This window comes from Agelaius tricolor, unplaced genomic scaffold (assembly GCF_023055355.1).
Source record: "Agelaius tricolor isolate 1412-34295 unplaced genomic scaffold, bAgeTri1.0.p SCAF_34, whole genome shotgun sequence".
Lineage (NCBI taxonomy): Eukaryota > Metazoa > Chordata > Aves > Passeriformes > Icteridae > Agelaius > Agelaius tricolor.
Genome location: NW_027269294.1, coordinates 1456443 through 1470730, shown reverse-complemented (window position 1 = coordinate 1470730; position 14288 = coordinate 1456443). Strand labels below are relative to the sequence as shown.

The following is a 14288-nucleotide window of genomic DNA, read 5'->3' as shown; positions in this document are numbered from 1 at the left end:
AGAAAGCAAATGAAGGTAAAGGAGGCCTGCAGAGAGACCCCAACAAATCAGGGCTGGGCAATCACCAACCCCAGGGAGTTCAACAAGGGCAGGTGCCAGATTGTGCATCTGGGATGGGGCAGCCCTGGCTGCAGGGGCAGTGCTGGGGGCACTGTGGGGTGCCACAATGTAAAAAAGACACGGAGCCATTAGAGAGTGTGCAAAGGAGGCCACGAGGATGGGGAAGGGCCTGGAGGGGAAGTTGTGTGAGGGGTGCCTGAGGTCACTTGGCCTGTTCAGCCTGGAGAGGAGGAGACTGAGGGGAGACCTCACTGCGGTTAAAACTTCATCAGGAGGGGAAGCAGCAGGGCAGGCTCTGATCTCTTCTCTGCGGTGACAAGAGCCAAGGAAATGGCATGAAGCTGTGTCAGGAGAGGTTTAGGTTGGATAACAGGAAAAGGTTCTTCACCCAAAGGATGGTTGGGCACTGGAACAGGCTTCCCAGGGCAGTGGTCACATCGCCAAGCCTGGCTGAGTTCAAGAAGCTTTTGAACAACACTCTCAGGAACATGGTGTGACCGTGTGCAAGGCCAGGAGTTGGACTCAATTATCCTTGTGTGTCCCTTCCATCTAAGCATATTCTGGGATTCTGTGTAAAGGCTTCTTCTCCCCTTGGTGAGCTGAAGATGAATCTCTCTGATGGGTTTGGAGTGGTTCACTGAATTTTCCTTCTAAGAAAAGGCACTGGGACTACCAGCCACAAGCCATAGGAGCAAAAAAAGACCCAGCTGCCTCCCAGACACAGTGATGGCACTTAAAAGCCTTTGCAGTGGATTTTCAGCTCTACTGTAGCTTTCCTCTGACTGCGAACTACACACTGGCATTTATACCTATGGATACTGTAACCATAAGACAGCAACATTTAAAATGGTTTAAAATGCTCTCTTGTGTTATCTCCTAATAGATAGATTTTATATATATAAAAATTCCTGCACTGCATAGTGAAACTTATTGTTTAGAAACAATACCAATCTCTCAAGCAAACGCTCATTCTCAAATCCACCCGATTATATCTCTTAGCTCCATACACACATGCTTCCTGTATGATCATAAATGCTTCCAGTCTCTTTAACGACTTCTGGCAGTATCTAAGAGCTGTGGAACAATTCATCACTATCTCACCGCAGCACTCAAACAGAAAAGAAAATAAAAGGAGAATTTGGAGTGGCAGAAAGGAGGGAAGAAAACACTTCCAAGTCTAGCAGTGAATCTTGTTCCTATTTGTTGATTACAAGCTAAATTGCTTATCATACCTAAAGACTGATTCTTTTAGAAACTGAAATTTGGTTAATGGACTCCTTAAAAGAAAACCATATAAGCACACTAACTGCAAAAGATCTTGTCATACTGTGTGCTTGGAGCCACTGCTCACTGCTCAGGTTATTGAGGCACATTAAACCACCGAGGCATGCAGTGCACTAATAACTGGCAGTTTATTATCTCTCCATAACTGCTCTAATACCAGATACCTTTCTGAATCTCGTTACACGCTTTGCATGCTCAGGTTGTGTGCTCTCTGAGTAAGGAAGGAAAAAAATCCCCAAACAATGCCCCCATGTCAGGTCAGAACAGCGAGTTCTTAGGCAAACATTTAAATTCAACAATGTGCATTACCTTAACCATGCTGTTTAGAGTCTTACAGCACAGTATTATTTGTGTCTCCCAAAATGTTAGAGACATCGACTTGCCTTTGACAGTGTCCACATCAGGAGCTGCAAGGCAGCAGAGGGACTTTGCCCTAACGCAGGCACATCAAAGAACAGCAACTTGGAGCAGGGGAGATGGGGTTCCTCCATGCCCCACACAGGCCGTACTGGGAAGAGGATCAGAATGCTTTCAATCTTAAAACAAACACGCACCTGACAGAGTTGAAGGCAGATCAAAGTTAATAAGCGGATTTTAAAAACTCACAGTATTGTCTAATGAACAGGGACTCAGTCTTGAGTTTGGCACAGAATACTTTTGCTGAACAATACTGTCTCTAACTGAAAATAAATAAGCAAACTTGTATCAAAGAAAATACAACTTAAGCTCTAACAATATTTTCTTAAATGCTGGCAAACAATCTTCATTTTAGACTCAAGTCTTTTCCTGTATTAGAATGTAGTGAAAAGTGATCGTGAAACATTCAGTCAGAACATCACCATATAGGAAAGCAATATTATTAAAATAAATGAAAAATATAGAAATTGAATGGATAGTGTATGGTGTTTGGCCATAATTGGTATAGTTTGGTTTTAAGGTAGTACTCACTCACTTCAAGCAATTGCTACTGCTTTGTTCTGGTTGGTATTTTAAATATTTAAATATTTTACTTCTCTTCCGGAGGTAGCAACAACCACCAAATTATACACACGTTCAGTTAAATGCCTAGCCATCAGCTAAGGTATTTCTAGACAAAACTCTGTTCCTCAAGGCTCAGTGTGCAACACTAGGAAAGCAGAAGCTCATGTGGTTACCCTTGCCCAAGGTTATGACAAGACACTGTACAGCGAACAGAGAGAGGTCTGAAAGGCTCCCTTATCCCTTTCTCTACAAAACCCAACAATTTCTGGCCTCCTGTTGTACCACAAGATTTATGGCTAAGTCCCTCTACTCTCTAGGCACAGTCCTGCCTGAAGAAACAGTAAGAAGCAGCACAATCTTTGTTTAATAGATTGCACATGTTGAAGCCAGTGAAACTACATGGCTTTTCTAAGTCTTGGATATGAATTTTGATATAAAATTTTGGATCAGTAAATACTGAGCTTTAAGTGGACCCTTTGAGGGCTGCTGTATGTTGGAGGGTTTTTAAAATGCCAAATGCAGAACCACACAAAGAAACCGAGTAAGCAACTGATGGACTGAAAAACTCTTTCCTTATCACACTGTGCATGTCAGCCACATCCCAAGTGCACGTTGAGGCAAAACCTGAATGTGCAACAGCCTTTGTTTGCTCTCAGTGTCACTGGAAGGAAATGTACACACGAAGGGAAGATGTGGCCTAGCAGTCACCTGGGACAGCTGGGAAAAGGGGTGGTTAAACACAGCCAAGCTGTCCCACAGAAGACAGGAGGATTGGCTTCTGCACGTGGGGAAATCTAGATAAGCTGCATTGCCTGAAGTGAGAGCAGGGTAATTCAAGACTTCCTTATCAAATCTGTCAATTTGCCACCATTTCATTGAACCTTTGAGACAGAGAATGCCAGTTGGGACTGGACAGGAAACCTGCAAAGAACTCCATCACAAATGGCAGAACCTCCTGGGGACCTGCACTTGGCTGCACAGCTGAAACAAAGCAGAACACCATAGGCAGAAGATTACTGGAAATACCCCCCACCAAATTTGTGGAACAAATTCAAAATGCAGATTTAAAAAGAAATCGATGATCCTTACATACACTTCTGTGAATGTAATTGTACAATTGTATGAGCAGTTTCTCTCTTGTTCATCCCACCTCAAAGGAATAACTAAAGAATTTCAGGTTTCACCATGTTTGACACAATGTGTACATGCCTAGATCCTTGTGACATCATATTTCAGCATCAACTTCTCCTAATTTCCAGGCAAAGCTCACTTTTAATTTTCTTGGACAAAGTATCCCACAAATTTAGGTGAAGAGGTCAGCAACACATGACAAACCAATGCAAAGAGATTTAATCTTGTAACCCCTGAGAGCAACATGAAGTACTGCCAAAATAGATGATCTGATTTATGTCGTTGCTGTGACTTACAAAAATTTCACTGTTGTTCAGCAAAAAGACATCAAAACTTCTTTTTATCCATGAATACTGTTTCCTCTGAAGAAACTTTATGTAGGTTCATAATGAGTTTATAATATGGTTTTGCCTTCTGTTTTTCAAGTGGCAATAACATTACTGCCTCCTTACATTTACTTTCTTGTTTTTATATATGGGTGGTTTTTTTTTAATGCATTAGTATTTACATGGAAAACAATAACTAATACTGTGTGAGAAAAGCACTACATATATTGTAGGTTGGATACTATTTCTCAGAACTCCCAACCTATATGAAGAGTGTTTTGGTGAGAGCAGACAGTTTTGGTCAGGTGAATTAACAAGTGAGTTGCAACTATGCCAGTGTGAGTTAAGCGTACTTGATTTTGGTCTCACATGTCCAACTCAATACTCAGGCTGCACATAATAGCCAGCAGCAGCACCAAGGAGCCAATTATTTACTGCTGTCTTGATAGTAAATACATTCCAGCTCAAATCTCTCAAGCCACCTTTATTATAAGGTGTTTAGAGGTCACTTTAGCTTAAAGGTGACTTATGGTACTGATTTTTATTTGCACAGAATTTGGGACAGAGCCAATATCTGATTCAAACTTATAATACTCAAGGGCTGAAAGGCTCTGAGACTGCAGACAAACTGAAGGATATTTTACAGATTTTTGTATTATAGAAGTACTTAAGACCACTAGTCTTGAGCTTGGGTGCCCTGTCCTCGTTTTACAAAGCTTATTTACTATCCCAAAATCACGGCTTTCCAAGAAACAATTAACAGAAGAAACCAGAACAATTAATAGACAGACACCAGAGGGAATACTACTGACTACTGCTGCTTAGTGTGATAGACTGTAGTCAAAAAAATCAAGAGCAGCCCAAACATTTCAACGGGCAGAGCAGAGAAGTTAACAAAAGTTAGGGGAGATTTAACAAATGCATGAAAGAAAATGAGTAGAAAAGGTTTGACAAATGAGGGAAAGAGACGGGAGCTGCCAAGCTACAACGGTGCTCACAGAAACTGGTGGGCCAAGTGAAAAGGGCGTTAGGAAAGAAAATACACATGGTGGTTTGAGGGGCACCAAAAGCGGGAATTCCTATAGTGCCCTAAGCACGACAATGGAGGGCCAATTCAGCAGTGCAGAAGGACAAAACCAGAGGTTGAACAACATCTAAGCAGAGACATCTGCCTGTTTTCATAGCAAAATATTAATTACAAACCATTTGCTTAAACAAATACCCTGTGACAACGACAGGGCATTAGTGATTTTGCTCCCAATAGTTGTCTCTCTGCAGAAAAAGGTAACAACCTTTGTTATTGTTACCTATGGCTGGCTGTTCTTAAGGCTTTCTGGATGGGTAGAAGGCTTGTCCTCTAACACCCCTTGGGAGCACAGACTATACTTTCAGTAAAATAAATATAATACAAAGCTATTCACCACGTACTGCTACTTCCTCCTTTAGTAACTAATATTAACTATTTTATTTACACATTTGTGAGATTTACCAAGCGTGTGAGAGTCTAAAGACTAGGTATTCACAGATGCAATGACCAAAAGGTTGCTAAAAACCAGTCACAAATAACAGTAATTAGGAAAATTATACCATCCGAGAGGAATTAGTTACTCAGTTTACTGTGGAGGAGGAGCCAGCTCGGGAAAGAGAAGTTAAGACAACACATGTACACCACAACACATTATCCCTCTTGCCCAAAACAAACAAACAAAACACAAACAAAATCCCAAAGCAAAGCAGCCCAGTATGGAATGTCATCAGAGAAACGTCAAAAAGAAAATGAAATGAAAATGTAATGTCAGTAATGGGGAGCCTCAAAACATGAACCACAAGACAACACAATGGTAACTGCAGATTGGACAAACACTTGCATTCTGACCTCTCCTGGATTTCAGTCTCCTAAGATTTTTCCTCATTTTTCCTTCCCCACTCCTCACTGGAGTGCCACTGAAGGAAACATAAAATGTTGTAAGGTAAACAACCATGTAGTTGACCTAAAAGGCAGGAGGATCAGCACTGTCTCCACTCTATTCACTATGTGGTTGTGGGGCCAAGATCTCTACACCACTTTTATTTGTTACAGGAATAATTAATATAAACAAATTATCTGCTACCTGGAGTTGTGTTCATCCCAGAAATTACTAAGTGGTTTATTCCAATTCTCCTGCACCTGTAACACCAAACCTCTTGTAAAGGGTGTGTGTAGGAAACACTCAAAGATCCACTCTCTTTCCCTCACCCCAAACCAACCAGCCCCTCACCCATAACACTCATGAGGTCTCAGAGATACTATTGGGAAAGACCACCTCATTTCTTTCTGGAAAGTGCCATCAGTTTTATCTTTCCTACATTGGTTCAGAGAATTTTAGACATGGCTCTATGAAGATCTATTTGGCATGTGCCACCTACATAACCTACTAAAAAGGTAGTGTATCATTTTAAAGTTTAGAGATAAAATATAAAAATTCGGGGGTTTTTCCTCTGCATTCTGGTCCTGGAAATATGCACAGGAAAAAGTGACGGTACTTGAGGTCCAAATGCAATTACAGGATGGATAATGCTACTTTTATCCTCCACAACAACAAAATCAAAACTGCTTTAAAAGCGACAGCCACGGCAATCACGTTTAGATTTTTCTTCCCATCTCAATGCAAGATGCTTGTTAGAAAAAGAGTTAAAAAAACAAAAGAGGGGAAAAAGAGGGGGGGAAAAAAGGTAAGAAGAAACTTTTATTGTTTCTTAAGTTTAGGGTTGTGTTTTTAATAGGGCAAGCATGGCCCAAGGCTGTTTGGCAAGGCTGTGCTGGGCGCAGCTAAGCCCGGCCGGGGGAGCGGGCGAGCCCCGCATGCCCGGCCTCACACGCGGCCAAGCCCCGGGCCCGCGCACGTTCCGCATGTGCCCACAGAGAGCCCATGGGCCCCGGAGCCCTGGCAGGGCACGGGGGCCCCGCCGCGCTCCCGGCCGTGCCCTGCCCGGCGGCACGGAGCCCAGCACGGCCGGGGCGTCCCCCGAACCCCGACGCTGCCCCCGGTACCGCCGGGCGGGCTGCGGGGGCACCAGGCAGGAGCCAGCGCCCACCGCCTCACGGCCCGGCCGGGGTCAGGGCCGGCGCCGCCGCCGCGCCCCCCGCCCTTCGCGCCCGCACCGACGGCACGGACGGGGCGCCCCCGCCGCCCGCTCTCACCTCGGCTGCCCTGCCACAGCGCGTACCACAACAGGGGGAAGGCGGCGCCGAGGCACAGCGCCGGCAGCACCTGCCTGAGCCGCAGCCGCATCTCCCGCGGGCGCTGCCCGCAACGCCACCGGCACCGGCAGCGCCCGGGCACCGCGGGCCGGGCGGGTTCGCGCTGCCCTGCCCACCCCCTGCTCACGGGGCCGGGACGCGTCCTGCCCCGCCGGTGGCCGGGCGGGGCTCCGAGCCCTCCCGCCGCACACCGGCGCTCCCCGGGGCGCGGGCGCTTCGCGAGTCCCTGCGCACGGGCAGCCGCTCCTCCCGCCGCCCGGCCTTGCCCGGGACACAGCACCGGCCCCGTGCCCACGGCAGTGCCCGCTGCGGAGCCCCTGGCAGGGCCCTCCCCTGCCCGCCCTCCGCTCTCCCGAGGCTCGGAGCCGCACCGAAAAACCCCAAGGCTGCCGCAAGGATCGACTGCCCGCCCAAAAACGTCTCGGACCGGCACTTGGGCAGGTGCTGTTTAGCCGGAGTCATAATGTTATGAATAAGAAGCTTGACTAGGTCAGTATTCAAGCAGCAATCAATTTATTATTTAATATGGTAAAGTATGAGCAATACAGCGCTGGGTACAGTGGGGGAAGTTTTCCCTCCAACTGCACACCGATAATTGAGGGTAACAGGTATTTATAGGGGTACTCATCAGCTTTTTCAGCAGTGTCTATTTCTAATTTTTACTCATCAGCAATTTTTATTCCAAATGATTACATCACAATTCTATACACTATTGTGATTTGAATTTCTCAGGATGTATTTTCAAAGGAGTATCCCCAGATGGTGATGGTCCAGTTTCCAAAAGAAGAAAGACGAATCCCATCTGGTGGAGTCCAGTTCCCCAGATGTGTGCCCACCTTTTAATTGCAGAGACTATCAATCTCATAACAGTGATGTCCAGCTTCCCTTTGGTCGAAACCATAAATCCTTGAGGTGATGTTCATCTTCCTTTCTCAAACTGTTTTTCTCTGCTTCCATAAGGCGTGAGATAAGCATATTTCCTTTATATATATTCCAAAGCTATAGTTTCAAGGATACAAGTAATATTCTAAAGTTATACTTCAAAAGGTTATTATTGCAGAGCTCTTTATGGATTAAATGCAAGCAAAAAGCAACATCTTTAACACCTTAATTCCAATGCTCCTAAATCAACCAGGGTTAATTGCAAACAAAAGATAGGTTCAAAGGCCTTTTTCCATGCTTTATTTTCATCAGTTATTATTAGAATTCACAGCTCTCCCATTGTCGGGGTCCACACACTTCACATTCACAAATACACACGTCGCCTGTTTGTACCTGACACGGAACACAGCTTTGTATTTCACAATAACATTGAAAGGAATAAGATGAATGTGTCTCTACAAACAGGTGCTGTGAATCTGCTGGTAGCTAGGGCCAGAGACTTGTAGATAAGGAAGTAACGAGAGCAACTACCAGTTTCAGAAAATGTTACTCATTGACAGGGACTACTGCTCAGCCAAGGTCATGCTTAATTCCCAAACTTCGAGGAAAAGAATAAAGATTGATAGAACTATATTATGCAAGGGGTGGTGCGTGTGTGTGTGCACACAAAGGGGGACATGTACTGGGTGAATTGGGAAGTCTATACCTTCCAGGTACCTCAACCAATGGGGAAAGCAAGAGGGTGATGCAGCTGGGAAAATCAGGATAATAAGGGGGCTGTGTCCTCCAACAATTGGAGAGACCCCATGGGAAATGCCTCATGGCCTCTCCCTTTGTTCATGAATAAAGTTACAGAACTCCTCTGTCTCCTTTTTGAACATAAACCTTTCGTGATGTGAATTTTTTCTGCACAACATTGTAATGGTGAACATTATTTGACTCGCTCAAAACCAATGGGGCATTTGTTTTTATATTGCTTGCGAGATTGTATCAGGAAGCCAAGCTGTGTCCAATTAATACATGCATTTAGCACAGTCACAGAATCAGGTAAATAAACCAAGCTTTTCAGTTCACCTTTGGAGAGCAAGGAGGGCGAGCAGGTGCAAAATCCCAGCGGATCAAAGTCTAATGGTGCACTGGTACCTCTCCCTTGATAACAGCATTGTCCTGCAGCCATTGTACCTGGCTCCACACATGGGCCTTTCCATTCAGGCACACACACCTGTTGCCTTTTTGGGTCTTCAGCAATCCATAAGAAAACAAAAGAATAGTCACTGCTTAGAATACATCTCCTACAACAATAGTTTATAAAGGGAACAATACCTCGTTTACCAAGGTTCCTGGAACCACTTACAGCAACACAGTTCTAAATAAACCACCCATGTTTTATAGACAAATGGTTCCTCCTTCTCATACCTGATGAGCAGGTGTTTAGTGGCTTTTGCTTTGCCATGTTCTCTACCTGCTCACAAATCTACCTTTCATTCTACAGCTGTGACAAAGAAAACATGCTTTCCTGCTCTGTGCTGCAAACATGCAAAGGACAGCTTCAGAAATCAGACTGGGCTTGGGTGGCTCTCAAAAGAGTAAGCTCTTTGCTATCTACACTGTTATCTACTTCTTAATGTATTACTAGCATATATAATTCATTACCTTGCCTACCCAGAGGACACAGTAATCTAGACAATTTGTTTTCTAAAAATATGCTTGTATTATTAATACAGCATCTCTTCCTTCCCTTTCTCCCTTTGCTTACTTAACAATTTACCTCATTTTGTACCAAATTTTGTACCCCCAAATCATTTTGTGTGCAGAATGAATGGTGTGGTGCAAAGCAATGCCAAATCCTACAACAGATGTGTCCAGACACAGGTGTGCTGGAGTCCTAATATCAATGCTGCCTTATATGCCACTCTTTATACTAACAACAGTAGAACTATGTCCATTCTGGAAACGTTAGACCTCACAAATTGAATATTGCTGCTCTGGCAAGGTTAGCATGACCTTCCTGTGTTTGAATTATGATATGGATGGGTCTATATCTCTGTTTACTAATTACTTTGAATTATAAATGTTATTATTCATTAAAAATGCAGGAGACTGCTAGTAACCTGCGTCAGTATATGCATGAACTGAAAATCTCAGTGTGGCTCCATGATTTGCTGTGAAGCCTTGAGTAAGACCTCATTATTCCTGTCCTATTCCATTTCTTAGGAACTTCCCCCTACCTTCTGTTTCTGTGCCATTGAAATATTTTACTGAGAAATCTTCTTTAAATGACACTTTGGAAATGCATTTATAATTGGCTAATAAGATGCAGTGCAATCACAACACAATCCTCTTTACTGCCTCCCCATCACCATTCCCCTCTCCCACTTAATAAACTAAAAGCTCAGGGCACAAATTTTGATGGGGGGTCAATGTAGATTTTGGCACATTTGCAGTAAAATAGAGATTAAGAACTAAAAAGAACAAATGAGTATTAAACACCCCCCAAGTAATGAATAAAATATCTTTATTGGTTGGTGTTCTATCTGTAATAAAGCTAAAACGAACATGTAAATGATGTGGTCAAGCAGGAGGGCTGCTGAAGATAGGATTAACAGAAATCTAACACACATTTCATTTTAGCTTATGTTCAGAGCAAGTAAGGGAAAAAAAAAAAAGATGAGACCATGATGTATTTCCAGAAACTAAAAACCAAGTGACACAGTGTGGGGGGAAGGTCCCTGGAGGCTGCCCTTGACTGCATTTGATGTTGTTTATGAAGGCAGCAGATACAGTTCCTCGGCCATGCTGAGCTGTGGGGATCATTTACTTGATGCTCACTCCATGGACCAGGTCATTAACTTTCAATGAGGTCGTGCATTAAGTGTTCCTCAAAAACACAAATCAGAAATCTCATGAGTGAAACTGTCATGAACTTCCACAACACTTGGACCTACTGGCAAACAGGGTCCCTTATCTGCTTCATGCTTCCACAGTGTCTCCCTCCCAGGGCTCCCTCCATACCTCATTTCACATGCTCAGGAGCTGTGTATAACTGGAGTAAGTTGTGCTGGGGCTCTGGGGCTGCCAATTGTTTCAGAGCAATTTCCCCTCCCATCAGCAGCCCTCCTGCATCTCTGCACATGGATTATCTTTACAAAGACTCCAGAGAAGGACACCTTGCTGAATAACCTGTAATTCTTAACACCAAGCAAGTGATTCAGTGGGCTGGCTCTCCTCACCTGCAAGAGAGAGCTCCTAAGCTGGTCCTTGTGCTTGGGAAGTGAACGTCTCTTCCTGCTCAGATGATTGCTCCACGTTTTTATACTGTTTTCACACATCCATGTGTAAGCAAGGGTAGATAAAAGAAACATTAAATAAATATTTGACATTATCCAGGCTTCTGGCTGAGCCAAGCAGTAGATTATTTTCCATGTCCTTCATCTGCAAAGGTACAGGAGCAAAGAATAACCACCAGTAATAACAGGTAATGGCTGCTGCTGCCATGGAAAGTTTTCTGACCAGAGAGGGATCCAGCTGCTGGATATTTGCCCTGCTGGTCACCCAAGATATGGGATTTAAAAAGTAAACAGGTTATGATCTTTACTTCAACCAAAATCTCTGTGAAGGTAAAACTTGAAGGCAAATACTGAATACAAGAGGAAGGTGGATTTTTTTTAAGCTACTGCATGGTATTTTTTACTGTCTTAATATAATTTATTAACTGACTGCACATGATGATACAGAAGCATCTTGCATGATTCAAGTGCTAACATTTGTACAAAATCAAACATGCTTGCTATCTTGCAATTTACAAAAAGCTGTGGAAAAAAACAGTCAAAAAAGCATGCTATAATATTTTTAAATCATTAATTGGTTACAGATTTTACTTTAAAAGACAGATTTCAAGTGAAGGAAACATCATATAAGCAAAAATAAGTGTAAGACTAAAGCTTGCATCTTTTAAACTCACATTTCAGAAGGGCTTAATTTAAACCAAGACCTTAAAATCTGCCAAGCTTACCTCAAAAAATCTAATTATGTCACAGAGAAGTGTTGTGCAATGTTCTGTCAACACCAGATATTCTCCACATCAGTCCTGGAGACTGGAAGCAAAAAGAACTGATAAAACAATAATCCTGTACTGTGTGTATGTATTGTTACAGTAAATCACAATAGAAAATGGAACAAATTCAAAAAATTATAGTAAAAGTTACTTTGGTTCTTAACATTCCACACAAAATGTAATTTCTGTTTAAGCATAAATATAATAAAAATATTCATATTGGTATGAAGCTATTTAATCTCTTAAAAGATCCCATGGAAAGTAAAACCTTTGAATCAGCAGCACAGTTTAATTTTGGTATTAAAAAATCAAGAAAAGTCTCATCAGCTGGAAATTTCCCTGTGTTATTTGTTCACACCACCACTTCAGGGATGCACCTGCTGGACTTGCTAAAATGTCAGTAGCTCACACTTGAATGAACTCCTCAGTGAAATCCGGGTGTCAGGACCTGACCACCCCGACATTTCTTCACATGGCTGCAATTCCTCTGCCTTCCAACATCCAAGGGATGCCCTTCAGCTGCTGGGGTAGCCAGGGCTCCTCTGACAAGATGGGCTCAGCCCAGCTCTGTTTGAACATCACAGCAGCTGCCCAGCTCTCAGATGGCAGGGACAGCACAATCTTCTCCTCCCTGAGGGTTTGCTCAGAATTGTTTCATCTACAAACTAGGTGGGAAAAGCTATAGTTTACACCCAGGTCCTGCCATACAGACAAATTTCTTTCCTCTAGTTTCTGTTACCAGTTCTTAGGCACTGGATCTTTAATTTTTTAATTACATGTTTCCTGAGGTTTGGCTTAGAACAACTTATACAGAGGTAATGTGATAAAATCGTGATGTCTCTTGTCACCAAGAATACTTTTAAACAGAGATAAATACTTTCCAGCTTCTTTTCACACAATGCCCCAATGCTTTGAAAGTCAGACTGCATTACAACTAAGCAGTTACATTGCCTCTGAACATGCAACAGGCACCAGCTCTCCTCACAGGTTTTAAGTGTAGGAATAAGACATGCAAACAATTGAAGTTCACATGCCAGTGGCTTCCCCACATGAAACCTTGCACCCCTGTGAGTGCAGAACCCAGAGAGAGGATGCCAAGCAAGCTGGTCTGTGCTCTGAAATCCTCTGTGGGACATAGGCCATCAGACCTGCTGTGTGCCTTTTGATTTAGTGTAAAAGTAAGTTCAATTTCCACACATCAAAAAATAGATCAGAATGCAGTCAAGCAAGTCTGCCAGCTCCCTTACAACACTCCAAATTTTGCATACAATTCAGTATTCAACCCATGTTTACTGAAACAATAAACTGTAATACAATGGCAGTAGTGACTGAAACTAAATGGAACACTCAGGCTGAACCTTCATTCAGCAAAGGCAAGGCAAGATCCACGGTAACACACTCCTTGAAATCATCCAGCCCAACTATTGCAAGATGTGGAATATGTAAAAATTTTCTTCAGAAAGAATATCCTTTGGTGTTTTGATCTTTATCTACTTTCAAGACTAACCAGCAAGAGGGGAGATTTAAGTCGTGAAACAGAGAGCATCCAACAAGCTCTAGGTGATGTCCACGTGTTCTACCAAAAATTATTCGTGGGTGGAATTGTCTTGTTAAGGTTTAGGGCTGGACAGGCTTCAATGTTCCCCGAGCCAGGGGAGGTTAACAAGGCTTGGGAAGGAGGAGGCACCGCTGTGGACAAAGTGGGTGCCCATAGTGCCCACAATAAATGCAGAATTTAGGGGCCACAGGGACATCGGGCAGAGCTCCCAAGGTGAGGAAGAAACAAATGAAGGTAATTAAGTAATTGTGCTGAAATCGGCTCCCACTGGGTAACAGGGAATTGCGGCAGGGGCAGATCCCGACCGCCTCACAGAGCACCGGCCACACAGGAGGGAGACGGAGCCCGGGGTTAATGAGCACAGAGGTGAGAGGACCATTAACCAGCAGAAGACAGAATACCGATTAGTATTAAAAGAACTGTGTAGCTTGCAGCCAACGAACAGCAATCCCTGTTTGCTAAAATGTACAAATAGGAAAAAGTTCTGATAGCTGGAGCGCTTGATCTGTGGATTATCTGTGGATGAAGCACCCAGGGTTGTGCAACTCTGAAACGGGCACTCGATGTCTCTCTCACGGTCGGCTCAGCCCAGCCCGGATCTGCGGGCGGCAGTGACAGCGCTGCCCGGCGCGGCGGGCAGGAGGCGGGCGGGCAGCGGGCGAGGGAGCAGCCGCGCCCGGAGCCGCTGAGGGCCGCGGCGAAAGGGAAGCCCCTTCCCAAGGGAAGCCCCTTCCCAAGGGAAGCCCCCTCCCAGGCGCCACTTCCGCCGCC

At 43.9% G+C, this 14288-nt stretch overlaps 1 protein-coding gene and 1 long non-coding RNA gene across 2 annotated transcripts in view; both read right to left on the bottom strand.

Annotated features, from left to right (window-relative positions):
- MGAT4D (MGAT4 family member D) overlaps positions 1–7054 on the bottom strand; it is a 31403-nt gene extending 24349 nt beyond the window's left edge. Inside the window, exon 1 of the mRNA XM_071452437.1 lies at positions 6964–7054. Coding sequence (XP_071308538.1) covers positions 6964–7054 — 91 coding nt within the window. The remainder of the gene's footprint in view (positions 1–6963) is intronic.
- Positions 7055–8094: 1040 nt separating this feature from the next.
- Positions 8095–14279, bottom strand: LOC139602425 (uncharacterized). The gene is made up of 4 exons (XR_011683201.1): positions 13467–14279; positions 11918–11999; positions 11136–11220; positions 8095–9144 (listed from the first exon to the last, which is right to left on the bottom strand). It is a non-coding gene; the product is annotated as an uncharacterized lncRNA (long non-coding RNA).
- Positions 14280–14288: the final 9 nt, after the last annotated feature.